The sequence below is a fragment of the Halteromyces radiatus genome, assembly GCF_025201355.1.
Source record: "Halteromyces radiatus strain CBS 162.75 chromosome Unknown BX664scaffold_7, whole genome shotgun sequence".
Taxonomy (NCBI): domain Eukaryota; kingdom Fungi; phylum Mucoromycota; class Mucoromycetes; order Mucorales; family Cunninghamellaceae; genus Halteromyces; species Halteromyces radiatus.
The window spans coordinates 168290-193863 of NW_026251693.1; the positions used below are offsets into that span (position 1 = coordinate 168290).

General features: G+C 33.2%; 12 protein-coding genes across 12 annotated transcripts; 8 read left to right on the forward strand and 4 right to left on the reverse strand.

The window, feature by feature from the left end:
• Window positions 1-633: 633 nt before the first annotated feature.
• On the forward strand, window positions 634-1835 carry BX664DRAFT_238817 (kinase-like domain-containing protein; the record flags this gene model as incomplete). Its single annotated transcript, XM_051540202.1, has 4 exons — window positions 634-711; window positions 780-1064; window positions 1326-1362; window positions 1462-1835. Coding segments are annotated over 4 exons (774 nt in total), but the record flags the coding sequence as incomplete, so codon positions are not given.
• A 585-nt stretch (window positions 1836-2420) lies between these two features.
• Window positions 2421-4529, forward strand: BX664DRAFT_338981 (regulator of chromosome condensation 1/beta-lactamase-inhibitor protein II). The gene is made up of 8 exons (XM_051546545.1): window positions 2421-2647; window positions 2721-2823; window positions 2880-3173; window positions 3354-3509; window positions 3601-3671; window positions 3821-3908; window positions 4025-4168; window positions 4303-4529. The coding sequence occupies exons 1-8, from the start codon at window positions 2465-2467 to the stop codon at window positions 4461-4463; spliced, it is 1200 nt and encodes a 399-aa protein (XP_051397407.1). The 5' UTR covers window positions 2421-2464; the 3' UTR covers window positions 4464-4529.
• A 740-nt stretch (window positions 4530-5269) lies between these two features.
• On the forward strand, window positions 5270-6187 carry BX664DRAFT_316777 (E2F/DP family winged-helix DNA-binding domain-containing protein; the record flags this gene model as incomplete). The annotated part of the gene is made up of 3 exons (XM_051542728.1): window positions 5270-5550; window positions 5607-5985; window positions 6107-6187. 3 exons carry the CDS (start codon window positions 5270-5272, stop codon window positions 6185-6187), a joined length of 741 nt encoding a protein of 246 aa, XP_051397408.1.
• Window positions 6188-6598: 411 nt separating this feature from the next.
• BX664DRAFT_338986 (uncharacterized protein) lies at window positions 6599-8052 on the forward strand. The gene is made up of 6 exons (XM_051546546.1): window positions 6599-6854; window positions 6976-7122; window positions 7251-7334; window positions 7405-7566; window positions 7647-7723; window positions 7808-8052. Exons 1-6 carry the CDS (start codon window positions 6636-6638, stop codon window positions 7992-7994), a joined length of 876 nt encoding a protein of 291 aa, XP_051397409.1. The 5' UTR covers window positions 6599-6635; the 3' UTR covers window positions 7995-8052.
• Window positions 8053-8071: 19 nt separating this feature from the next.
• On the reverse strand, window positions 8072-9491 carry BX664DRAFT_338987 (RNase P subunit p30-domain-containing protein). Its single transcript, XM_051546547.1, has 6 exons — window positions 9386-9491; window positions 9204-9259; window positions 9045-9140; window positions 8640-8983; window positions 8485-8564; window positions 8072-8355 (listed from the first exon to the last, which is right to left on the reverse strand). Exons 1-6 carry the CDS (start codon window positions 9474-9476, stop codon window positions 8171-8173), a joined length of 852 nt encoding a protein of 283 aa, XP_051397410.1. The 5' UTR covers window positions 9477-9491; the 3' UTR covers window positions 8072-8170.
• A 429-nt stretch (window positions 9492-9920) lies between these two features.
• Window positions 9921-12714, forward strand: BX664DRAFT_366555 (translation initiation factor IF-2; the record flags this gene model as incomplete). Its single annotated transcript, XM_051548526.1, has 8 exons — window positions 9921-10254; window positions 10330-10386; window positions 10472-10562; window positions 10645-10808; window positions 10919-11508; window positions 11640-11931; window positions 12016-12462; window positions 12563-12714. The coding sequence occupies 8 exons, from the start codon at window positions 9921-9923 to the stop codon at window positions 12712-12714; spliced, it is 2127 nt and encodes a 708-aa protein (XP_051397411.1).
• Window positions 12715-12924: 210 nt separating this feature from the next.
• On the forward strand, window positions 12925-13446 carry BX664DRAFT_338990 (uncharacterized protein). Its single transcript, XM_051546548.1, has one exon. It carries the CDS (start codon window positions 12975-12977, stop codon window positions 13353-13355), a length of 381 nt encoding a protein of 126 aa, XP_051397412.1. The 5' UTR covers window positions 12925-12974; the 3' UTR covers window positions 13356-13446.
• Window positions 13447-14520: 1074 nt separating this feature from the next.
• On the forward strand, window positions 14521-16462 carry BX664DRAFT_387907 (WD40-repeat-containing domain protein). The gene is made up of 4 exons (XM_051549416.1): window positions 14521-14618; window positions 14686-14963; window positions 15040-16127; window positions 16206-16462. The coding sequence occupies exons 1-4, from the start codon at window positions 14532-14534 to the stop codon at window positions 16379-16381; spliced, it is 1629 nt and encodes a 542-aa protein (XP_051397413.1). The 5' UTR covers window positions 14521-14531; the 3' UTR covers window positions 16382-16462.
• Window positions 16463-16878: 416 nt separating this feature from the next.
• On the forward strand, window positions 16879-18551 carry BX664DRAFT_338994 (ClpP/crotonase-like domain-containing protein). Its single transcript, XM_051546549.1, has 9 exons — window positions 16879-17038; window positions 17117-17223; window positions 17301-17377; window positions 17480-17626; window positions 17706-17809; window positions 17898-17968; window positions 18039-18102; window positions 18167-18254; window positions 18344-18551. The coding sequence occupies exons 1-9, from the start codon at window positions 16938-16940 to the stop codon at window positions 18404-18406; spliced, it is 822 nt and encodes a 273-aa protein (XP_051397414.1). The 5' UTR covers window positions 16879-16937; the 3' UTR covers window positions 18407-18551.
• A 616-nt stretch (window positions 18552-19167) lies between these two features.
• On the reverse strand, window positions 19168-21130 carry BX664DRAFT_301170 (glycosyl transferase family group 2-domain-containing protein). The gene is made up of 2 exons (XM_051542376.1): window positions 20669-21130; window positions 19168-20564 (listed from the first exon to the last, which is right to left on the reverse strand). Exons 1-2 carry the CDS (start codon window positions 21112-21114, stop codon window positions 19211-19213), a joined length of 1800 nt encoding a protein of 599 aa, XP_051397415.1. The 5' UTR covers window positions 21115-21130; the 3' UTR covers window positions 19168-19210.
• Window positions 21131-21370: 240 nt separating this feature from the next.
• Window positions 21371-22057, reverse strand: BX664DRAFT_267417 (HotDog domain-containing protein; the record flags this gene model as incomplete). Its single annotated transcript, XM_051540949.1, has 3 exons — window positions 21371-21601; window positions 21666-21833; window positions 21911-22057. The coding sequence occupies 3 exons, from the start codon at window positions 22055-22057 to the stop codon at window positions 21371-21373; spliced, it is 546 nt and encodes a 181-aa protein (XP_051397416.1).
• A 2358-nt stretch (window positions 22058-24415) lies between these two features.
• BX664DRAFT_284471 (uncharacterized protein) lies at window positions 24416-25528 on the reverse strand. The gene has a single exon (XM_051541637.1). It carries the CDS (start codon window positions 25457-25459, stop codon window positions 24572-24574), a length of 888 nt encoding a protein of 295 aa, XP_051397417.1. The 5' UTR covers window positions 25460-25528; the 3' UTR covers window positions 24416-24571.
• Window positions 25529-25574: the final 46 nt, after the last annotated feature.

The following is a 25574-nucleotide window of genomic DNA, read 5'->3' on the forward strand; positions in this document are numbered from 1 at the left end:
AAGAAAAAAAAAAAAGGAAAGGAAAAGGGAAGAATTTTTTTTTTTTTTTTGGCTCTCTTCCATTTGTGATGGACAATAATTCAATCCCAGCAACCTACTCTTCAGAAGTTTTCTGGTCGAGTAATGTTATGACAAGATCTTTTTGACATCGGTGGCGTCTCGACTAAGATTTTGGTAATCAATAACCATCATCCTTTAAATAAACAAAAAGAATGTTATTCGAACGAGAGGAAAAGTGACATTACTATAGATAGAGAGAGAGTGTGTGTGTGTGAGTGCGTGTGGTTCATTTTGATATGATCTAACAAGAGACTTATATGAGGTGCATGAATCTCAATTTCGCGCTCATCAAAATAAGTTTCCGAAAGAAAAAGACATCCTTCACAAAAGTTGTTTTTGATTCCTTCCTCTCCTTTTTCTTTCTATTCATCTACACCGAATTTTTTTTTTTTATCATTCAGGAAGGATCGCGTTTATGACGATGACTTTTACCAGAAACGCCACTTCCCAGCGTCATCAAGAAGTACAAAAAAAGAAAAAAAGGCAATATAAATATATCCAATTGAATCATCCAATTTCATATTTATTTATTTTTAGATCAAAACAAGAAAAAGTAATATATTTCATGATCGATATAGAAATATATGTACGCTAGGAAAAGGCAATTTTGGAAAAGTTTTATTAGCAGAGGATCTGACCACTGGTGAGCAAGTAAGGAAAAAAAAAAAGTCGGATAGTGAAATAGGATATATAGAACTCTGCTAATATTTTGATTATAGGTAGCGATCAAAGTAGTAGATAAACGATTATTCAAAAATGGAGATCAGAAACAACATGCACAAAGAGAACAATCTATATGTGAAGAGTTTGCTACGGAATTGAAACATAAGAATATTGTGCAAATTTATGATGTGATATCCGATGAAGAATGTATTTATGTGGTGATGGAATACGTACAAGGCGGAGAGTTATTTGATCGTATCAAGCAAGATCAAAAACTTACCGAACCTCTTGCTCGTCGCTGGTTTCGAGAAATCGTAGAGGCCGTTTCCTATATTCATGAGGTAAAAAAAAAAAAAAAAAAAAATCTGATATAAAGTCAAAAGTTAAACTAATTCCGTATCTGTTTGTTTATTATTATCATCATCATTCTTATAAATCAACCAATCATCATCACGAACCAATCAATCATCCATCATAAATCATCGTAAATCATCATAAATCGCATTGAAACCATCAACAATCATCATCTATCAATAATCCATCTATCATTTATCCACCCATCATCATTCAAATCATCTACTCATCATCATCATCCATATCAGAATGGCATTGTTCATAGAGACTTGAAACCAGAAAATGGTAAAAAAAAAAAAAAAAAAAAAAAAAAAAAAAAAAAAAAGACTTGACACAGTTAATAGCAGTAACCATCATCTTCCTTTTTTTTTTTTTTTTTGATAGTTTTAATCGATAAAAAGCAAAGAGTTAGAGTATGTGATTTTGGATTTGGAAAAAGAATCAGAGAAAGACAAGAGGTACTTAGTACTTATTGTGGTAGTCCTTTCTATGCAGCACCGGAAATGGTAACCGCTACACCTTATCGAGGTCCACCAGTGGATATGTGGAGTTGTGGAGTGATCCTTTATGCCATGTTGACAGGTACATTACCGTTTCAAGGTGATGATATGCCACAATTATTTCGTAAGATTAGCCATGGCTTATATAATACGCCTCGATTTATATCTCCCGATGCAGCCCATTTGATCAACCGACTGTTATGTAAAAATGCCAAAGATCGTATTACGGCAGCTGCTTGTTTGGATCATCCTTGGTTAAAACCACCATCAGCAACTACATCATCATTATCATCATCTCAATTATCATTGTCGTTTTCAGTTCGAAAATCTATTGTAATGCAATCTACAACCCCTCTCATCAGTGCTCCTCCTTCAAGACATCCATATAAAAAAAGTGTTACTCCATTATCTCATCATCAACAACAACAAGAACATAAGAAAAAGAAAATTCCTTCTGATGATAAGGTTGCTCTTCATTCTACATCATTGTCTACATTGAATCATCGTTATCATCAACAACCACCACCATCAGCTAAGAAAATCAAAGGATCATCACCATTTAGATTTGTTTATTCCAAAAAACCAACTCAAGTGGTGCCATCCTCTACATCTGAAAAATCTGATACCACCAACAACAAGAAAAAACTTAAATCTGTTGAAATCAAGATGATTCATCGATTCAAAGGCTTCTTTAAATCTGCATTTCAGAAAAGAATCACTTGATATCTTTTTTTTTTTTTTCGTGTTTAAACGTTTTGAATAAAAAAAAAAAAAACTTTGGAAAAACTTTAAAATCCGGTCATACTTTTTTTTCTCTCTTCATTTTGTTGTTTTTCTTTCCATTTTTTTTTTTTTTATTCTCTATCTCTCTTTCTCACTTTCTGTGAATGATACTTCAAGAAACGTTCCAATCCTTATCTCACTCCTTTCGTCGGTCCTTTCACTGTACAACGCGTTCTAGTCAAGCACTTTATGGATGGGGACAAACAAAAGCATTACCATTGACACGAGATCCTACTGTTTTCACTCAACCAACATTACTGCAAGAACAAACTGATTATGCTTTACCAGTAAGATAATATTATTTTCATTTTTCCTTTGGTCTTTATTATTCATTTTTTATGTCTATATATTTCTGACTAGGCTTCAGCAAACATCACTCATATGGCAGCTGGTTGGGGTCATTCTTTATTAGGAACGAAAGAACACGTCTATGGTTTTGGACTCAATAGATCTCATCAACTTGGTAAATCTAATCCACTCATGAATCTCTTTCTCTTTTTACTAACCTTACGATTATAGGGCAACCTGATAAGGATCATGTCATTCTATCATTGAAGAACAATAGAAGTTTAAGGGGTGTTGTCTGTGGTCGAGAACACTCACATATCGTACTAACGGATAATGACAAATTAAATGATATTATTTATAGTATGGGTAACAATATGTATGGACAACTTGGTATTGGACAAAGCAAATCAACACAACCTGGACATTTTGTTATGTGCAAACAACCTACTGTGATTCCTACTAATAGTTATGATGGAAGAATTACCGATATTGTATGTGGTTTGGACAATACTATTTTTGCTACAGGTAATATCATAAAAGATTTTCTCTTTTTGGGATTTAGGGAGCCAAAAAAAAAAAAAAAAAAAAAGAGGAGGGATGACAAGTAGAAATGATGGAGGCGGGAGAGAGAAATCAAAAGACGTTTTGATATATCTATTTTTATTAGATCAAAAATTGATAAGATGATTCGATTACTTTTTATAGATGCGAACAAGATTTATGCTATGGGATGGGGCGCTGATGGCCAACTTGGACAAGGACCAGGTTTATCAAGTGATACAAATATACCTAGTTGTCTACCTTTGAATAAATCTATACAAAAACTCTCAAGTTCAACAGACTTTACATTGGCTCTCGATAGTAAGTAAAAAAAAAAAAAATGTTTCAATCACAACATCAAAGGAGAATGAATCTTTTTTTTAACTTTGTTGTTTTCTTCTTCTTTCTATAGGAGAAGGTGGGCTTTGGGTATGGGGTAACTCAGAATATGGTCAAGGCATGCAGGGTGAGAAAATAGATCGCGTAAGTTATATCTATTTATATAGAAATCATGGAGGAAAAAAAAAAGAAAGGGGGTGATGATCAGTAATCATAGTGATAGTAGTATAATGGTCATAGCAGGAGAAAATATACTTAATCTTTTTTTGTTTTTATTGTATAATTTTATTTAGATATTAGATCCATTACCTGTGACTATGATGGAACGAAAAACAATAGTGGATATTGCAGCTGGGGGACCATTTTCAGTAATCTTGACTGGTAATATAAAATAATAAAAAAAAAAACCATCATGTTGAAAAAGGCAAAAAAAGGGGGGAAATGACTTACTTTTGATTTGTGGGGTGGGAATTATTCTTGTTTATATCTATTTGCAGATGAAGGACAAGTATATACCTGTGGTTATGGAAGTATAGGATTAGGTAAAGAAGTGATTGAAACATTGTCTTTACAAAAAGTCAAAGGATTAGACAAGATCATTCGTGTATTTGCCGCCACTGACTATGCTGCAGCTCTTTCAGGTAAACAAACAGAAAACAACAAATCATCATGTATATATATTTACGTTTTGTTTATTGTTTTTATTATTATTATTATTATTATTGTTATTGTTATTTTTTTTTTTTTTGTGTGTATTCATACGGATCTATTCTAGAATCTGGTGATTTGTTTACTTGGGGACTCAACGGACAAAGTGGACGATTAGGATTGGGTCATCATCAACATGAATTTATTGCCAAACAAGTACTTTTCAATAATAACAAAGTGATAGATGTAGTTTTAGGCACCAACCATGCTATGGCCCTTTGTATATAGTTTATATAGATCTCCCTTTTTATTATAGTATTTACAAAATAAAAGTAGAACATACCATTTTTGGCCACATGTATTAAGATTTACCGCGCTTGTCTTTTTTTTTCTCGCTCGCTCTCTCTTTGTCTTGTTTTTACCTGATTAAAACCAAACTATGATGATGATCGTTTATACTTTAATTTGATCATGCTTTCATCACATGTAGCGGAAGAAAGGAGAAAACACCAATTGTTGGAAAAAAAAGAAAGGGGAAGAAGTCTCTCTTTTTTTTTTATCTCGATGATTTAACCGCCAACTCTCCTCATTTCCCTCTCTCTCTCTCTTTCTTTTACTTGATTTGCTTTCTTTCTCTTTACCACTAAAAAATCTTTTTGTTCTTTTTATATCTTTTTTTTTCTTTTTTCGATGATTACTCCTTATGATGATCCTCAAAGCGTAAAAGAAAACAAAAACAAAAAAAAAAGTCAGGGGGAGATGATTATAAAAATGCCAAAATAGGATACTGGTCGGTCCGTGCAGATACCTTACACAAAACGACAGCATTGCATGTTGTGGTTTATATAGATACCAACATGATTTCTCTTTTAGTATAAAAAGCTATTCAGGTGCCTTTTTTTTTCTACGTTTTTCTTTTTATTTCCCACATATCTTTTCAAACATTATTTTTATATTCCATGAAAACTTCATTTACATCTACAAACACTAGATTTCGTCGTCCTTCATCTTCAGGTAAAAATAAATAAACAAACTTTTATATAAAAAAAAAACTAATGTGATGATTAGTACCTTTTCAAATTCAAACAACAACAATGAGTAACATGATGATCAGTACCTCACCTTCATCTTCTTCCTCGTTATCATCATCATCACCCACCACCACTAGTTCACAATCAAGTCGTTACGATTCATCTTTGGGATTATTGACGAAAAAATTCATTTCACTTTTACGATCTAGTCGACATGGTGATCTTGATTTGAATTCTGCAGCTGCCCAACTCAAAGTACAAAAACGAAGAATATATGATATCACCAATGTTCTTGAAGGGATTCGTTTAATAGAGAAGAATTCTAAGAATCATGTTCGATGGATGTAAGTTTATATTATTATCATCATGACCCCATCTGACCTTATATATATATATATAGTGGAAAATCATCTTTTAAAAAGATCAATGGACCCAGTACCATGGCAACAGCAGACAAGCGGGCGGAGCTAGAAACCCGGCTAGTGGCACTACGCAAGCATAATCTAGCCCTTGAAAAGGAGCATGATCATCTGATGCGCATCAAACGCCAAACCGAGGATCACGTTGACCATGCATTTAAAAATCGTAACTGTTACATGACCGTCAAAGATATTTTGAATTATAATACTTCCAATCATACAAACGGAAGTACCCGAAATGATATGTTATTGGTGGTAAATGCTCCTTTAGGAACGGATGTTTCTTTTCAACAACAACAACATCGGTATCAAAGATCATCCTCCTCTCGAAGATATACCCCGTATTCTACCGCTTACAAGGTAAAAAAAAAAAAAAAAAAAAAAAAAAAAAAAAGATCCGAGTGTTCCCCACCTCCCTTTTCTTTTTTTTTCTTTTTTTTTTTAACCCCTTCTCTAAATGATCTTTTTTTTTTTATGATAGAATAAATGTTATATTCAAGCTCCATCCAATTCAAATCAATCACTTCAAGTAATAACATTATCACCACATCGATCAAATTAATTTTTTTTCCTATTCCCTTCCTTTTTGTATATATGTTATTTTTATATTGCATTTTATGATGATGATGAATAGTGTGTCTCCTGGAGAGTATCATTATTGATTTCCCTTCTGTTTTTTTTTTTTTTTTGTCTACATTTCCCCCCCCCCCTTTCTTCTTATTCGTTTTGATCGGCGTATACAATAAAAAGGATGGCTTAACTCCCTCTCATTCTTCGTTGTTGCATGAATGGTTTTTTTTATATATATAGTGAGAGAGAGGGGTGAACAGAAAAGCTTAAAAAAGTAATCGGGATTTGGAATCCAGATATGTGTGTGTGTGTCTATGTGGCTTCTTGACTGGGGGAGGGAAAGGGAGTTTCTTCTTTCTTTTTTTTTGACTTTTTTCTTTTTTCCCTTAATCATATTTTTTCTTTTTTTTTTTTTTAGAAAACGACATTGACTTATTGAGATGCCACCATTTATAGAAAACACTCCTCGATTTCCACAACTCCCAAATATTGAATTACCTCCTTTTCTTTCGTTCTTGAAACTCGCTTCATTCCCTTTGAAAACTTATCCACCTGTCAGTCAACCCAAACGTAGTCAAAAAGATACTTTATACATTTATGGTCCTGGTTTACGTGCCTCTCCCTCCATTAGTTTTGATGTTGACTGTATTCAAACTCAAGTAAGTTTCTCCTTTTTTTTTTTTTATTGGTGAAATGATTTAGGTTTATGTTATGGGAGAGAGGAGGTAACAATATTCACACTGACCCGTTTTTTTTTTTTCTTTACTTGGATTATAATAGATCTATTTTCGATTCTGCAACTTGGACGTGGATATCAAGTTTACTAATGATCCTGAAGCTTCCCCTTCTGGTAAATTACCCTATTTTTCAACTGTGACTGGAAAGCTTTTGACTGGTACGCAAATAGATCAATGGCTCAAAGACAATGTAAGTTTCCTAATGTGTGTATCCTCAAAGAACAGCAACACAGGAGAAGGGGACAAAGAAAGAAAAGGGAAAGAAAAGGAAATGTAAGGGAAAACGGATGATATTGAATTTTATTCTATTTGATTTAGGAAAAGGATATCTCACTAGGAACTCATCAAGATGAAGCTATTGCATTTATATCTATGGTGAAATCAAAATTACATCCTGCTTTGGTAAATGTGAAAAAAAAAAGAAAAAGTTTTCATCCTTCAATATTATTCTGATCTATTTTGTCTATACTAGTTATTCTCGATGTGGCTGGAACCACTTAATTATAATGAAAACACATTCCGTATGTATTACGGTCATATTCCAGCACCAATCAATTCAATCATGGGATATAGGAAAAAAGAAGAAATTGTGAATCAATTATTGGCAAATCGTGATATTTTATCCCGAGAAGAGGTAAGGAATGAAAACAAAAAAAAAAAAAAAAAAAGAAAATCATAAGATGATCACGTAACCCTTTGTTTTGTTTGGTCTAGGTATATGCAGATGCAGCCCAAACATTAGAAGCATTATCGATCAAACTTGGTGATTATACATACTTTTTTGACCAATCGTAAGTTTATCTTTTGTGATGATATTTATCATCTGATACAATGGATTTTATTTATTTTATTATTGTTGTTTTTGTGCATAATAGTGGACCCACCTGGATGGATGCAGTGGTTTTTTCTTATCTTCATGTGATCCTTGGTGTTCCTCCCGTCAGCAAATCTAATACTTCTACCGAAGAACGAAATCAAGCTGCCACATTACGAAAATTGGTCCAGAAACATCAAAACCTTGTACGATATGCCAAACATATCAATGAACATTATCTCAAATAATAATAGTTACATATAGTGATGATTTAAAATAGAATGAAATTCAAATAAAAACAAAAACAATATAATAATATATCTATGTCAATTTATTATACATATAAGAAAGGAGGGGAAGAAATGAATATTGATACGATAAACTATGAATGAATGAAGGGGGAATGCCAGAAAATGTATCAAATCTAGTTGGTTTTTGGTTGCTTTTGTTTCTTTTGCTTTTTGTTGTTATTATTGTTATTATTCGGCTTGTTTTTTCGTTTCTTTCCTTTGGAGGATGATGCGTCAGATGTTGATGTTGATTCAGCTGTTGTTTGAATATATGGTTCGTTGATACTGATGGCAGAAGCAATGGTATTTTTTCGTGTTTCTAATCAAAAGGTTGAATACAAAAAAAAAAAAAAAAAAAAAAAAAAAAAAAAAGGAATCAGTAAGCAAGTAAAGAACAGCTTCCACACATACACACACATGAATATATATTTATGATATCTTTATTTACCTGCTTTTCGTAGTAATCGTTGATAATTATATCCTACTGCTGCTTCCATTTGTGTTGGATTCATACCAAACATAAGAGCCCTTACAAAAAAAAAAAAAAATCAAGATCTTGTTCCTCCATGACTTTTTGATTTTAATTTTTTTCATTCAACTTACAACATTCGAATATCTGAAGGTCGTTTAATTTCCAATGCTTGGATAGCTCCACTTGATAAGATCAGATTATGTCCACGGGTATGCTGGATCAGTTTGCGTACATTAGCAAAGAATAAGGCACGTTTACCAGGTTGTCGGATGGCATGAGAGTAGCAAATTTCAAAGAAAATACCACGATTAATAGCTACTTGAGCAGCACCATAACCAGGAAGTCCAATTGTAGTACATAGATCGATAGATATTAGATCGATTTCATATACCTGACAAGCTTGTTTGCAGGCATCACTTGTTAATGGTTTGACTGCTAATATATCAATTTGTTGATTCAAAGGATTTGCTGCTACCTTGGAATGATAATACAACAATGATTAGATCAAGTGCTTTTTTTTTTTTTGTTATACATACTAGTTGATAGTTTTTCTTGATATCGTCAACTGCCACAGTAACACGAGTGAGTTGTTGAATTGTAGGGAATCGTTGAGGTCCATAAGGAGGTATTGCCTAATAAAAACAAAGATCTATTGGTTATTTTGTTTGTCATTTATTCGTTTTATTTATTAATACCTTCATTTGACTTATTTCAAATACTTCCATATTCCAAGCGATCGTAGCTTGATCAACTATAAAAATGGAAAAATATAAAATGAAATTTAGTAAAAAAAGGAAAAGAATAGCATAGGTTTTAAAAAAACTTGAATCAAATTCCTTTTATATATATATATATATATATATATTCTTCTACTTACTAGACTTTATTCTTTTCATCAAAAGATCTATTCGCTCTTCTTCTTTAGTATTAGTTTCTTTTGAATATGGTATATTAAGATCAAAATACATGGTCGTGATTGAGAGAAGAAGAAGAGGGAGAGAGAGAAGAAAAAAAAAGTTTATTTCACTGTCCGACTTTGATTTCCACAGAGGCACAACAGAAAAGATTTTATTTACTTTTTCTTTTTCCTTTTTTTTTTTTAAGTAGTATACTTCAATAACGGTTTCAAAAATATGAGTGGTCAACTGTCACATTTATTACTTCGTCGATCGTTAATAGTATACACTCGATCTATTCATACCACTTCAAAATGTTGGAAAGATCATGTTTCTATTGGAAAACCTGCTGTCTCTACTGGGAAAAAGGATTCTACTACTGTACCTTCTGGAATGGATAAATGGAAACGTCCTACTTCATTGAAATCTAATACTACTCGACCTTCTGGACAACAACAAGATCGATCCTCTCGATCAAAGGATGTGAATAAAAAAAAGACGGATAATGGTCGTACTATGCCTCCTAAACGTAACTGGACAAAACCTATAGATCGACATGCTGAAAAACACGAAGGTGAATCGGCCAAGCTTCATGAACGACACATCAACAAATTCTCCAAACCACCTCGGGAAGGTGAAACTGTGGCACAACGAAAAGAACGAAAACGAAAGGAAGAAGAATTAGCTGCCATAATGAAACAAGAAGCCATAGCCAAACGACAAATGGAACAACGACAAGCAAAACAACGTGCAAAGGAACTAGCAGAGAAGGAAAATAGAGTACGTGATGTTTTTATCCCACAAATCATCAATGTCGCCAATTTATCCAAGGTTTTGGGTGTTCGTGCTGGTATGTTAACCAAAAAAAAAAAGGAAGACCTGTTAATAATAGATTCATACTTATATATATATATATTTTTGGTAGAACAAATCTTATCTACTATGGAAGAATTGGAAATGGGTAGTGCTAAACACGATCGAAGTAAGTATATACCAAATAAGAAACAATGAAAAGGATATAACGACATTTGAACAAATTTATCCTTTTTTCTTAACTCCCTTCTTAGTGTTGAACGCCGATGAATCTAGTTTGATCGCTATGCAACTGAATTTAAATCCTATTGTGGATGAAAGACAATCTCTGGATCTTTACCCAAAGTAAGTGATTACTTTTCAAATGGAAAGATGAACTATATCAATAAAAATCCATCTTTTTTTTTATTCTTCTTCTTCTTCTTAGGCCTCTACCTGAAGATACCTCCAATTTGCCCTCTCGTCCTCCTGTAGTTACTATTATGGGTCATGTAGATCATGGAAAGACAACTTTACTGGATACTTTACGGAAAACATCTGTGGCTGCTGGTGAAGCTGGTGGTATTACTCAACATATTGGTGCTTTTTCTGGTAATAAATAGCAATATGATCTATGAATGAATGAACATCAGTTTAACTCTCTTTTTATTATTATTATTATTATTATTATTATTATTATTATTTATTTATTTATTTATTAGTACTATTACCATCAAAGAAAAGTATTACCTTTTTGGATACACCCGGACATGCAGCATTCTCAGCTATGCGGGCTCGTGGCGCACAAGTAACGGATATCATTGTTTTGGTTGTTGCAGCAGATGATGGAGTCATGCCACAAACACAAGAAGCGATCAAGCATGCACATAATGCTGGGGTACCTATGGTAGTTGCTGTCAACAAATGCGATAAACCTGGCGTGGATACATCCAAAGTCAAACAAGAACTAGCACGGTATAATGTTCATTTGGAAGAAATTGGTGGTGATGTACCTTGTGTCGAAGTCTCTGGATTAACGGGTTTGAACTTGGATCAATTGGAAGAAACAATTGCTACATTATCTGAAATTCTAGAACTGAAGGCCGAACAACAAGGTATGGGTGCTGAAGGTGTTGTATTGGAATCTCAAGTGGAAAAAGGTCGTGGTAATGTCGCAACTGTACTGGTGCGTCGTGGAACTTTGAAAGCAGGCTCCGTTGTAGTGGCTGGGAATACATGGTGCAAAGTGCGATCAATGACGGATCATCAAGGCAAACCTTTAAAACAGGCCTTACCTGGTACTCCTGTCAAGGTTATTGGTTGGAAAGATGTCCCTAATGCTGGTGATGAAATGTTACAAGCAAATGATGAAGTAAGTGAAAGGATCATAGGATGGGATTTATTCTAATGCCTTTATTTTTGTTTTTTATTTTATAAAATTAGAGTATGGCCAAAACAGTAGTGGAAAACCGTCTCACTCGGCAACAAAGAGATCAACAGTTACAAGATTTAGAAATCATTAATGCCAAACGAAGACAACAACGAGAAATATTGGAACATGAACGATTAGTGGAAAAACAATACCAAAAGGAAATGATGATGTACCAACGAGGATTGTCAGATCAAGTGCCTGATTCACTTGGAAAACGACTCAGCGCGGTACAACAAGCATTACGAGAAGATGGGATTATTGAATCAGAAGATAAAACGCTGGAATTTCGTGCTATCGTTAAAGGTAAATAATGTGAAACAATAATAAAAAAAAATAGGGATTGAAGCCAATGATTTATTTCCTTTTTTTTTTTATTTTATTTCATAGGTGATGTCAGTGGTACAGTGGAAGCAGTAGTAGATTGTCTTGGTGGATTACAAAATAAACAGATTCGTGTCAAAGTAGTACATGGTGGCGTTGGGCAGATCTCGGAAGGTGATGTTCAACTTGCTGCAGCGTGTGAAGGACAAGTGATTGGATTTAATGTCAAGGCTGATAAAAAAGTGATGGCGGAAGCTGGCCGACGTGGTGTTACGGTGAAATCTTACTCTGTTATTTACAAATTATTGGAAGAAGTCAAGGATCAATTAGGTGATATGTTGCCTCCTGTAGTGACTACTCAAGTTGTTGGTGAAGCATCCATCTTACAAGTATTTGATATCAGTGTCAAAGGAAGAGAAACCAAACCTGTAGCTGGTTGTAGGGTGACGAATGGAACCATTTCTCGTAATGGTCGTATAAGAATTATTCGTGATAAGAATACTATCTGGGAAGGTAAGGAAATTGAAAAGTTTATATTATTGTTATTGTTACTATTGTTATTTGTTATACAAAAGCTGATTTATCCTTCTTTTTTTTTTCTTTTTTTTGTTAGGTGAATTGGATGCTTTACGACAAGTCAAGAAAGATATCAATGAAGCAAAGAAAGGACTGGAATGTGGTATGTCATTTGAAGGATTTCATCAATTCCAACCTGGCGATATTATTCAAAATGTACAAACCATAGAAACTAGACAAAAATTATAGAACATTTAGCCTGATATTTAGAGACTTTTTTTTTAATAATAATAAATTTTTATTTATTTATTTATTTATTTATTTTGGAACCAACGTGATGTCTTTTCCCTGATCTTTAGCTTTTCTTATTGGTCAATCACTGTCAATTCCCAAAAAGAAAAAGAAGCTCGGTGATCTTTCTTTTTTTTGACTTTTTCTTTTTTTAGAGCTTTCTTTCTTCTTTTTCTCTCCAATCTATTTTTTACTTTTATATACAATAGTTCGGCATAATGATAGCAACTTATTCATATCCATCTAATACTTCTGAAACGAAACGATTACAACGATTTTGGAGAACCATATCAACTAGATTCAAATCAAAAGAACAAACCAAAGAGGATGATGATATTACTTTGGCAACCATCACTAATCATACCATCAAACAAAGTACTCTATATTGTCAACGACGGAAATCATCAAAACCACCAACATTTTATTGCCAAGAAAATATACCCTTGGTGCCACCTTTTAGTCCTACTTATTGTCAACGGGATGTTTTTCCTTATTCCAATTTTTATGTTAAATTACCTGATGGTAGATGGATGATACGATTTCGAGATGGTAATCGTGGTATTTTAAGAACTGATATCATTAATGGATATTATATTTGATTTTATATTGTTTCTAATTCTTTTTGTATATTGATCATTGAACTTTGAAAATAAAACTTTTTTTATAAATGTTAGAATGCTTTGATAGATTTAACCTCAGTTACACTTTCTTTTTTAAATTTCTATGATCGAATCAAGTAACCGTATTTGGTTGATGATGATTCTTTACTCAATAAAAATAAAAAAAAAATTTTTTTTATTCAAAAAATTCAAGTTTTTGTCCTACAGTAATCCTTTTCATTTCTTTTGTGTTACGTTTTGAAAAATCAGAATTATAGTTTTTATTTTTTTTTCTTTATTTCTGTATGATAAAGTAGTTAAAGATTAACGATTTAAAAATATAATATAAAGTGTATTATCATCTGTTCTTTTTTTATCTCCTTTTTTTTTTTTTTAATTGCTATTTTTTGACAGCAGGCGGAAAATAAAATTTTGACTCTTGGCTCATTCAGTTTGATTTGATGAGGCTCAGGGGTTCATGAATGAAAAAGGAAAAGAAAAACTTCTCTCTTTCTCTCTTTTTTCCTTTCTTTCCTTTTTCTTTATTATATCACTCTATTCATCAATATACCGTTTATTTTTTTTCTTCTTCTTTTTAATATCCTTCATTTCACTATATTTCAAATATGCATACCACTGCAAATACCTATTGTCTACAGCGACCTTATGAAGAAAAAACGGAATTACCTTCATCACCACCTCCTCCTGTACCTCCACATCATATATTACCTCGTTCTTCTTTTACAAATACATCACCTCACTTGATACGTTGTGTTTCTTTACCTCATACTACTCAACAACAACAACAACAACAACAACAAAATAATATACCCTCACGACCGATATCTTGGCATCCTATTCCTTCTCGACGTACAAGTCAATTTTATCAAGATGATCCTGAAATCAAGGCAAAATTGGATCGTATTGCACATAGTGATCGTTTATTATCTCTTAGAACTAGACTTCATGCATCCATAAAATAGATAAACTATTGGTCTTTCTCTTTTTTTTTTTTCTTAACTTCCTCTTTTTTACTTCAAAATAATTTACCACTATGAAATAAAACACCGCAGTGGCTTTTGTCTCTTTTTTTTTTTTTTTTATGCCCAGTTCTCTTCTCACTGTCTCTCTCTCTCTATCTTCTTTTTTTTTTTTTTTTTTTTTTACTACAATACAATGGATTATAGAAAAACTGTTATAAAGAAATACCCCAAAACACCTACAAAACTTACAAGTGAAGGAAGATATTGGAAACGATTCAAAGTAAAGCGACATAAAAGAGATTAAAAGAAATGAACTAGACACCTAACTTTTTTTTTTCTTTGACTAGTCACCCATTTTGATCAAAGAATATGCTAGTATTCCCTCCATTTATTTTTCACCAGTAGCACCTTACGATTTCGCTGTGGCTTCTTCTACTCGTGTACAAATTTATTCTTCCAAAACTCATCAACCCAAGAAAACGATCTCTCGATTCAAAGATCTTGCTTACTCTGCGACTTTTCGACATGACGGGAAACTTATTGTTGCTGGTGATGCTACTGGTTTGGTTCAATTATTTGATATCAACTCTCGAGCCATTTTAAGAACTTTTCGTGAACATACAATGTAAGTTAACTTAGTCTTCTAAGACTGATCAAATATCTCATTTTTTCTTTTTTTTTTTTCTCTCTCTCTTATTTAGGCCTGTTCATGTGACGAAATTTTCTAACAATACAACCAACATCATGTCAGCTTCGGATGATAAAACAGTGCGTATTTGGGATATACCTACAGAAACCAGTATCAATGTATTCGAAGGACATGAGGATTATATACGTGCAGGTGTAGTCAACGATGATAATCCAAACTTGGTCATCACTGGCTCATACGATCAAACCGTGAAATTATGGGATATGCGGGAAAATAGCTGTGTAATGACAATGCAACATGGAGCTCCTGTGGAATCTCTTTTAATGTATCCTGGTGGTAGTGCTATTGTATCGGCAGGTGGACCTACATTGAAAGTATGGGATCTTCTTAGTGGTGGACGATGTATACACACTCTATCTAATCATCAAAAGACAGTAACAAGTTTGGCGTTCAATGGATCACATTCTCGATTATTGGCAGGATCCCTGGATCATCAAGTCAAGGTCTATGATGTACAAGATTATCGTGTGGTGCATACAATGAATTATCCTGCACCAGTCTTAAGTGTAGGCATTTCACCTGATGACACTCATATCACTGTAGGTATGGCCAATGGATTATTATCTATACGTCAACGTCAAGTATCTGCAGAGGAAAAGCAAGCAAGAATGCAAAATCAATTATTTATGCAAGGTGGTGGTCACAAGTACTTTATGCAAAATGGATCACATCATTTATCACAACCATTAACATCAACATCACAATCATCATCAGCATCTACAAATTCATACAATACAACTTCTTTAGGAATATCATCTGCTGGCGAAACACTCGGGAAAAAGAAAACTCCCATCAAGGATGATTTTACTGTAGAAAAGACACGTCGTGTACATTTAGCGCAATACGATAAGTACTTGAAGAAATTTGAATTCACCAATGCTTTAGATGAATCTCTCAAAGTTGCCAATCCAAATGTGGTTGTATCTATGTTACAAGAATTGATTCATCGAGATTCCCTTATGCCTGCTCTTACTGGTCGTGACGATGTCTCTTTGGAACCTTTGGTCCGCTTTTTGATGCGACATATTCAAAATCCAAAATATACGAACATTCTAGTAGATGTTTCCGAAATCGTGTTAGGTAAAATGTCTTTTTATTATTATTATTATTTTATTTTTATTTAGGATGAGTTATTGACTTCTTTTTTTTTGATGATAGATATCTATTACAAGTTATTTGGTCAATCTCCATTGATAGATGAATTGATTTTGCAACTTCGACAAAAGGTGGCAAATGAAGTCAAATTACAAAAGGATTTACTTCAAACCATTGCTTCTCTTGATATGTTATTTGCCCGATCAACTATTGGTTTACCTACTCCTTCCATCGCTTAGTGTGATTATTTTGGTCATTATTAGTATTATTTATTTATTTCATTCTTCATACAATAAAAATCATCTCTTTTATTTTCATCATCCTTTTTTTTTTTTTTTTTGTCTTGTCAATGTGGTTATTTGTATTGAAGGATCCATTACATTGTTTCGATCCTTTTTCATCATGTGTTTTGATTGCTTTTCTTGTTCTGGTCATTTGTATAGTATATAATATATGTTTTACTAGTTTTCCAATATTGTAATTAGAATAGGTAAGAAACACGGTGATTAAAGATAGCCGATTACCGTTTCACTTGGTTCAATCTTTATTATTATTATTATTATTATTGTTCTTCTCACTATTTGACAGCTTTTCTTTTTTTTCATATGATTGCGTCTCCATGCAATTCGGTTATGTCAATTGCCGTCTAGATCTCATTTCTAATGACAAATGCTGATTCCCCCCCACAAAATAAAAAAGTGAAAACTTTAAATCCCAGACTAGAACCTTTTTTGTCCCTCTCTTCTCTCCTTCTTTCTTTTACTTTCTCATATAAAAACAAAACTGTCTTTCACCATGTCTAAATATCAATACGAAAATATCAAGGTAGATATTTATGACAAAGTTGCTCACGTTCAATTGAATCGTCCAAAGAAACTCAATGCATTTAACCCAGGGTAAAAAAAAAAAAAAAAAAGAAAGAAAGTTGTCTCTGTATGCAAACGTCAAGTAATTTGAATTTGAATTAATATTAGTTTGATCGATGATGTTGGTAATGTTTTTCGTGCTATGTCTGATGATAAAGATCTAAGTGTCATTGTGGTATCTGGTTCTGGTCGTATGTTCACTGCTGGTTTAGATTGTAAGTTATCTTCTAACAAATATATCATAGAATAAAAAACGACTCATCATGATCATTTTATCACCGGAATTTTTTAGTGGGAAATACTGGCATCACTCTTCTTACTGAAGGCGATCCTGCTCGACTTGCTTACAACAAACGTGCTCATATCAAGGTAAAAAAAGAAAAAAAAATCATATATATATATATACACCTATCAAACGCGTATAGAAGAATCAATCATCATCTTCTATCTATTTCATCATCTATTCTTTAGCATTTCCAAGATGCCTTCACTGCTATTGAAAAATGTGAAAAACCTGTAATTGCTGCTGTTCACAATGGATGTTATGGTGCTGGTGTTGACTTGATTACTGCCTGTGATATTAGATATTGTACCAAGGATGCCCTTTTCTGTGTTAAGGTAATACAATAGCAAAAGAAGAATATTTTCTTTTTTTTTTTTAACTTGCTTTTATGATGAATTTTTATATTTAATATAGGAAGTGGATGTTGGATTGGCTGCTGATGTGGGTACGTTACAACGTTTACCAAAGGTGATGGGTAATCAAAGTTTGGTCCGGGAATTATGTTTAAGTGCTAGAAAGTATGTTCAAAACAAAAAAAAAAAAAAAAAAGAAAGGTATATGAATCATACGTTACTTGGTACTGATTTTTCTTTTACACATATATAGTTTATATGCTCCCGAAGCTTTCCAACATGGTTTAGTGAGTCGTGTTTTTGACAAGCATGAAGAAATGATTGGTAAGGTTTATATTTCAAAGAATTGAAATGAAGATGACATTTGATTTATCTTTTTTTCCCTCTCTATTAGCTGAAGCATTGAAGATGGGTGCTTTAATTGCTAGCAAGTCTCCTGTAGCTGTTCTGGGTACCAAGTAAGGCAATCATACTAGAAAATCATTATCCATTCTCTAACTTGTCTTCTTATTATATCTCAAGGCACAACCTGATCTATTCGCGAGATCACACCGTCTCTGAGGGATTGGATTATATTCTTACCTGGAATTCTGCTATGTTGACTACTGAAGTAAATATTAAAAAAAAAAAAAAAAAAAAAAAAAAAAAAAAAAAAAACCATCATCTAAATGTGCTATTCTTATTGATCTTTCCTTTTAGGACATTCCAAAATCCTTTGAAGCCTTTGTTACTAAGGAAAAGCCTGTTTTTTCCAAATTGTAGTTTAGAACTATTGTTTCCTTCTTCTCTCTTCTTCAATAAAAACTCGCAACATTGATCTTCCTGTTTCTCTTTTACATAATTGATGTCATATGGGAGTTCTCATCAAAATTCATACCTACATGCATTGATAATGATTGTGTTATAACTACTGCTATTATACTCTCTCTCTTTTTTTTTTTTTTTTACTTTCTCTATAGAGTGGTATTGATGGATGATGATACATTTTCGTTGTGAGTTTAGTATTATCCACTTTTATTTTTGTTGATGATGATATGTGACGATGGATGATTGAAAATGAGTAGTAACCGTCATGATTACTTTTCACTATAGCAAACAATATATATCGTAAAAATTTGCTGTTCATCATCACGATGTTAATACTATGATAAAGGCTCTACAATTACGATGAATGTATTAAAGATGATGATAACTACAATAAGGATAATGATGATGGAAAAAAAAGGAACCAAATTAGTTTTTTATTAGTTGTATTAAAAAGTAAAGAGTAAATAATAATAGTATAATAGTAGTAACAATGTTTTGTAGAATAGCAAAAGAGGATGTAAAAAAAAAAAAAAAAAAAACGAGAATAAATGAATGAAGAAATGCTATATGAATATGTATGTGTATGAAGTGCGTTTGTGAGGTGAAAAATAATTGACTGGAGTATAAAGATATATCATTAATATAACAGAGTAAAAAAGAAAAGACGTGAAGAAAAAGTAAGAATAACAATAAAAAAAAAAAAAAAAAAAGAGGATGACAAAGTACAAGAAAATCAAATAAAACCACGACAAAAGATCATCATGAAGCTGCTGCAGCCACCACCAAGTTCACCTTTTGTTCTGGAAATTCTTGTCGTAAATCATCCATAATCATGACGGTGTCTTCATCCTTGAATAGTTTTTCTGATACAATATATTGTTGTTCCACTTGAGATAATCGTTTCACACATGCCAATGTTGAAGGTAAAGTCATGAAAAGCCAAGCTGCCACAGGTAAATTTGTATAATCCAATAGATGCTTCCATTGACGAGATTCACTCTTGGATTTTTGTAAAAATTCACGATCGATTGCTCGGTGAAGTTGTTCATAGATAGCCAAAGTACCAAACAAAGGAAAGGGAAGTAAAACAGTGATGATTTTGACCATATTCCAAAGTTGTGCATAAAAATCAGATGTCAAGATAGGATTTTGAGCAGGATCCACCAATGCTAAAGCCGAAAAAGGAGGGAACAATAAAAATTGCATCAAAGGAACAGCAGCAAACATAAGCCATCCAGAGGTTGCAGGAATCATATGAGCTTCCAAAATCAAAAAACAGACAGTGACCTTATCCAACCAACTAACAGAGGAGGTAGCAGCTAGAGCTAATCCACTACTTGCGTCGTCCAATAAAGAACCTTTGGGAGCACCACGATGACGAGTAAAAGCATTCTTGAGAGTATAAGCTACATCAGCAACACCATTATAATGACGTTTGGCTTGTACATATCGAGCATTGACATTGGAAAGATAACCTTCGGTTTGAACATTTGTCAAATTGATAGGTACATAAATAGGAGCAGTACGAACTTGACCATTAGTTTTGAAAAAACACTTTAGCCACATATGCATATCTTCACCTACGGCATCAGCATCCGTATCCCAATATCCAACACGTTCGGCAAGCATCATTGACAAGGAGTAAGTAGAGCAAGGAAAAGAGAGACCACGACTATTGCTGAGATTAGACATGACCATAGCAGACCAAGTAATATCAGTGACACGAACGGCAGCAGGAACTTCATAGCAGTTACGAGAGAAGAAAATAGGAGGAGCCAAGAGTAAATAATGAGGATCATCGGCACGATGTAAGGCATCTTCGACTTCACGTACATAAAGTTCAGGAATAGCAGAATCAGAATCAGTAACGGTCAAAATAACACGACGACGATCAACACCACGACGTAAGAGTTCGGCACAACCATTTCTTGCAGCATAAGCAACATTGGAACCTTTACCACGACTTTCACCAGGAATATTGGCAGGATGACCAGTAACAATGAAATAAGCAAATCTATCAGCAAAAACAGAAGCTAATCGTTGTCCCTTTTGTTCCCATTCAGATTCCGATTGTTCCATGGCCATAATGATCGCGTAGTGTGTCTTGGCATTTCTAAAAAAAGATGATCATTTAGTTATAAAGAAGATGGTTTTTTTATTATTATTATTATTATTATTATTACTATTTTTATTATTATTATTATTATTATTATTTACCTGTGATTAGCCATTCTTCCAATAGTATCTTTCAATAAACCTTCAGGTTCACAATAATTAGGAATGATAAAAGTATGAATATAAGTTGGATCTTCATATAAATCAAGTTGTTGTTCAATATCATCCATATCATCTAAAGCAAGATTATTGTTTCGTTCACGAGTCAAATTAGGAGAACCATTTCGACTAGTAGTAGCAGGTTGTTGTTCAATATGATGAGAAGCAGATCGACGATTCCATTTTGAAATAGTTGCTTGAATTTTGCAAGAAGTCATATAAAATTTGCATACATGATTGACTTGAGTATACAAAAACACGGTAAAATAAGTAAATAATAAAAAAAGATAAACTCTTGGAAACAATAAAGGTCCCAAGGGAAGAATTAATAAAGATAATAATGGAACAAGAGGCGCAACCCACTCCGAAGGAGAGTGAAGACGAGACATTGTTTGTTAGATAAAGAGGTAGAGAGAAACAAAATATAAAAAAAAAAAAAAGCAAATAAACAAAAAAAAAAAAAACTTAAAATGGGGCTCTGGGTTTCCAAAAACTTTTCTATTTTAACCAATCATACAAGAGAAAATCATTTGATTTAATGTCCGAGACATCATTGATGGACAAACTCTTTGAGACAATGACAATGAAATCCAACAAATAAAACAAGTTCTTTTTGCATGATAAAAAAAAATTCTATTCTTTTATTCAAAGTACGCGTGCTAAAGGGGATTTTGGGGAGATATATAATGATTTCGCTTCTACAAATTTGGTATTACCATCTAGACTTTCAATCCACGCTTCCACCCAAGCTTTTCTTCCTTCTGCTTTGTCCAAACGACCACGTAAAACAACCCATTGATCTGATTTGACAGGTCGGCGGTAATCAATATTCAAATTGGCAGTAAATCCTACATAATTGGGTAATGCTGGCATAGCCTAATAAAAAAAAAAAAAAGGAATCAATATATCTCTAATTTGGTTACTAGTTCAAACACTTTACCACAAGAGCTAATGCTTCATCTAAAACAGTTGCTAATAAACCACCATGAATAATCCCATCATGTCCACATAATTCTGTACCCAAATGGACTACAATCATAGTTTCAGTTCTTGATTGATTATAAAATACCACAGGAGGAACAATGATTCGACCTTTGGCACGTAATGTCTAATAATAATAATAAAAAAAAAAAGGTCAATCCTCAAAAAAAAAAAAAAAAAAAAAAAGAAGGATCGAATACTTACTGAGGCTGTCAAATTATTTAATAATGCACTTCCTTTCAAATGACCATAAGCTTCGATTTCAATTAAATCAGGATTATTACGAGCTTCCTTGACAATATCCAAATTATCCCGTTCTTCTTTTGCCAAGGTGACATGATCATGATCCATACCAGTCAAAATATGTTTTTGTTCTAAAAGAGCTTCGTGTCGTTCAGTAGCCATGATAGTATAGGTGATACCAGTTGCAAGTAAAACGCTGAATGTAGGGGTAACCAGAGGATGGAGACGAGAAGATGATCGTTGTGTTGAATAAGAAAAAGAAGAAGTTCTAGGAATCCAAAATGTTGGTCGTCTTTTTATGGTCCTGGATAAAGATTGAAATACAGTCGGGAACATGACAATTGTTGGGTTGAAACAAAAGAAGAAAAGAGAACAATGGTTCAGCCAAAGACCCCTTTTTTGCGCTTCATCCAAGTAATTTAAAAGTCAGTAACCAGTGAAATCGTAGACTAATTCGCCTTTGTAAGCAGCTATATTTCATCGCCCACTAAGCTTGGACGGAAACGGCAATATACTGTAGTTGGTGAATTTTCTGATCTATCAAAGCCGTGATCCCCATTTTTTTTATTTTTTTCCTATTATTCCATAGATGATCGATTGTGATACTATAGAAAAAAAATAAGATAACAAATTTGATGGTTTATTGATGTCATAATAGAAAAATATCAAAAATGGAAGGACAAAAAAGAAGAAATATAAAAAAAAAAAATGATAAATAACACACTAAAGATATGGTAACTAAAGAGAAGGGAAAAATGAGTTTTTTCAAAAAAAAAAAAAAAAAAAAAAAAAAAAAAGAATGAGCATTAATAATACTATTGAAACTAAGAAAAGTTCTTTCGGTACAAATAAAAAAAAAAAGAAAGGAACGTACTTACGGTTTATTCGTCCAAGGGATTTCCGGATGCTTTCGGTGGGTCATCACGCTGTTGATAATAATCTTATATTCATGGGTGAAGACTGATGGGCGAGATCCAAACATAGCTAAAAAAAAAAAGATCGGATATTGTGAGAAGCATTCACATCTCGATGCCAAAGAGTACAGCACGTTTGACAGCATACCACACTATGCAACTTTGATGTAATATCGGTCTCATCCAAATATAAATTTTGAAAACCATGAGATCCACATTTTGAACAAACTTGATATGATCATTGTTCATCCATATCTACAACGAGAAGAAAATTCTGTCTTTGTGCTTGCGTGATCATCTTTCGGAATGTCTTGGCGAGTCCATGTTGTTTATTTTGGAATAGAATCCTGCCAGACGCTGGATATGGTCGTCGTTTTTCATTTCTTCGTCTTGACACAACATCTTCAATCAAAAAAAAAAAAAAAAAAGAATAGATGCGTTAATGTTGTTTGTTCTTTTTTTCTTCATCTTCACCTTACATTGTTTTTGATGTTGATCATGTTGAAGGTTGGATGTACACTATTTGCCGTAGTTGATGTGTGTATCCATCATAGAAAAAATCCAAAATGTCGCATGATTTCTGCCCCTTTTCTTGAATGATAAATTTCCATATGTTCTTCGATAAATAGGACTTCTGCGTGTATTTCCGTAAGATGAGTTTGCTTCACATGTCCATAATCAATTCCAGAAAAATCAGCATATTCGTCAAGAAGTTCAATCATCCTGAATGATATTTATCAAAGTATTGTTCTGTTCTTCAAATCATCAAATCGAGTATCAACAGGTTGTTCTTCCAAATCGGTTACATCCACAAGTCCATCAAAAAGCGATCTTTGGTAGCACAAAATACAATGATGATTCAGACATTTTGAATTTCGTGTTAGGTTCTGATGCTGCAAGACATTGGCGAGCTTCGGAACCGAGTATCAGAGGAATAGAGTATTCTGATCAAAGGCAATTCCCTCATTAATCGTTCTTGTCAATCCACAGACTAGCTTGTGTCTTTGTCGGAATACATCCGTTGTCGAAGTACTTGCCATTGTTGTCAATATAAAACGACTAACAGAAGGATTCAAAGAAGGGCCATATTCAATAGTGAGATTGTTTGTGGCATCATAGACAAAGTGAACAACCTGAGAGTGTCTACAGAAAAAAAAAAGGAAAAAAAGAAAAAAGAAAGAAAAAACGAAAAAAGAAAAAAAGAAAAAGCAAAAAAAAAGGTGAGAAAGTGCCCTACTTTTTTAAAGACATGAAGAGGGTACTTACTGAGACCAAGTGAGTCAAACATGCTTGGATGTAGATATATTCGAATTCTTCTACAATAGAGTTGATCATAGTTGACGTGTACAAAATAAATATATATATATATAGTATATCGAAGTTGACATGAATTCTGTTATGTAACAAAGCAGTTGTAATAAAAACTTTATTGAATAAAAGTACAAACATTACTGACTACTAATATACTATACTAATAAGTCAATAGAAAGAAAAGAGTTGTATATTTTTTTTTTTTTAAAAAAAAAAAAAAAAAAAAAAAAAAAAAAAGGAAGAAAGAAAGAAAGAAAAAAAAAAAACGGTGACCTACACGTTACCCAGATTTCACAGCTTGGCCCATTTTCAAAAAGTTGACCCAATCAGATTTTTATATGACCCATTTCCATTTTGGTGATCCAATGATCCTTGTCGACTACTGTATATAAGTAAATCAATCAGCCTTTGCCTCCATCTTGTCTTCATTCACAATAGTTGTTGTCACAGTAGATCCATTCATAGATTTGCCCCAATAGAGATAAACTTGCATAACCAAGACACCATTGAGTAAACTTGCCAATACATTCCCAGCCAACATCAGAGGATCATCCAATTCTGTCATGGTTGTAAACACACGTGCAGTTGTTCCTGCAAAATAATTCAGCACGGCAAAGACTGAAAGTTGACCAGTAGATTGATTTTCATAATTGGTATAAATTTGAGGAAGTTTGCTGGCCAATGTCATGGGAATCGTGATAGCATATAGACTTGATAATAACCAATCAGGTATCCAACTAGGTACTAACAGAACACAAAATACGCCAATAAATGCCGCTGCATTACAATTCAGTGTCCATAATATCGAAGAAGAAGAAGAAGTCGGTCGCCTGCCATACCAAAAGATCATGAGAGTGATGAGTACATTTTGACTAGCAATAAATACCACTTCACCATAAGTACTGAAAGGATTGGCCTGTCGTAAATTGTAAGCCAAGATGATAATGTAAGCATAAGTTTCCAGATAATAAGATGCGAGTGAAAGTCCCTTGGCTGACCTTTTGGAGATGATCGTGACCATTTGAGGTACCTTAATAATAGCACTACCAAACACAATACCAAACCCAAGCACTTTGGACAGTGCATATTTCAAACAAAGAGTATCTGTAATGTTGAAATCCTCCACTAAAGACACATAACATGTTTCCCCAATCAAAGTTGCTAAAGGATCGCGTAAAAGCGGTGGTAGAAGATTTTTACGTTCGAAGAATCCAGGATATGGGATAGGTGCAGACAATGACAAGTGGAAACATGTAGAAATAAAGAGAAATATTTCCACAAGCATTGAGTGGGATGATAGAAGAGAAAGAAAAGGTTGGACTGAATAATCGAAATGAGAATGGAGAAGAGAGAGAAAAAGAAAGAAAAAAAAAAAAAAAAAAAAAAAGACCCATTCTTTC

Excerpts from the sequence above, each read along its gene's own strand:
- BX664DRAFT_338981 (XM_051546545.1), top strand. The coding sequence starts at position 2,465 with ATGATACTTCAAGAAACGTTCCAATCCTTATCTCACTCCTTTCGTCGG. Across the intron at positions 2,824-2,879 it reads CAATAGATCTCATCAACTTG|GGCAACCTGATAAGGATCAT; the intron begins GTAAATCTAATC and ends TTACGATTATAG. Across the intron at positions 3,672-3,820 it reads AGGGTGAGAAAATAGATCGC|ATATTAGATCCATTACCTGT; the intron begins GTAAGTTATATC and ends AATTTTATTTAG.
- BX664DRAFT_338986 (XM_051546546.1), top strand. The coding sequence starts at position 6,636 with ATGCCACCATTTATAGAAAACACTCCTCGATTTCCACAACTCCCAAAT. Across the intron at positions 7,567-7,646 it reads ATATTTTATCCCGAGAAGAG|GTATATGCAGATGCAGCCCA; the intron begins GTAAGGAATGAA and ends TGTTTGGTCTAG. Across the intron at positions 7,724-7,807 it reads ACATACTTTTTTGACCAATC|TGGACCCACCTGGATGGATG; the intron begins GTAAGTTTATCT and ends TGTGCATAATAG.
- BX664DRAFT_338987 (XM_051546547.1), bottom strand. The coding sequence starts at position 9,476 with ATGTATTTTGATCTTAATATACCATATTCAAAAGAAACTAATACTAAA. Across the intron at positions 9,141-9,203 it reads TTGAAATAAGTCAAATGAAG|GCAATACCTCCTTATGGACC; the intron begins GTATTAATAAAT and ends TGTTTTTATTAG. Across the intron at positions 8,356-8,484 it reads ACGATTACTACGAAAAGCAG|AAACACGAAAAAATACCATT; the intron begins GTAAATAAAGAT and ends CCTTTTGATTAG.
- BX664DRAFT_338990 (XM_051546548.1), top strand. The coding sequence starts at position 12,975 with ATGATAGCAACTTATTCATATCCATCTAATACTTCTGAAACGAAACGA.
- BX664DRAFT_387907 (XM_051549416.1), top strand. The coding sequence starts at position 14,532 with ATGGATTATAGAAAAACTGTTATAAAGAAATACCCCAAAACACCTACA. Across the intron at positions 14,619-14,685 it reads GATATTGGAAACGATTCAAA|TCACCCATTTTGATCAAAGA; the intron begins GTAAAGCGACAT and ends TTCTTTGACTAG. Across the intron at positions 14,964-15,039 it reads ACTTTTCGTGAACATACAAT|GCCTGTTCATGTGACGAAAT; the intron begins GTAAGTTAACTT and ends TCTCTTATTTAG.
- BX664DRAFT_338994 (XM_051546549.1), top strand. The coding sequence starts at position 16,938 with ATGTCTAAATATCAATACGAAAATATCAAGGTAGATATTTATGACAAA. Across the intron at positions 17,039-17,116 it reads CTCAATGCATTTAACCCAGG|TTTGATCGATGATGTTGGTA; the intron begins GTAAAAAAAAAA and ends AATTAATATTAG. Across the intron at positions 18,103-18,166 it reads GTAGCTGTTCTGGGTACCAA|GCACAACCTGATCTATTCGC; the intron begins GTAAGGCAATCA and ends TTATATCTCAAG.
- BX664DRAFT_301170 (XM_051542376.1), bottom strand. The coding sequence starts at position 21,114 with ATGTCTCGTCTTCACTCTCCTTCGGAGTGGGTTGCGCCTCTTGTTCCA. Across the intron at positions 20,565-20,668 it reads GGAAGAATGGCTAATCACAG|AAATGCCAAGACACACTACG; the intron begins GTAAATAATAAT and ends ATCTTTTTTTAG.
- BX664DRAFT_284471 (XM_051541637.1), bottom strand. The coding sequence starts at position 25,459 with ATGCTTGTGGAAATATTTCTCTTTATTTCTACATGTTTCCACTTGTCA.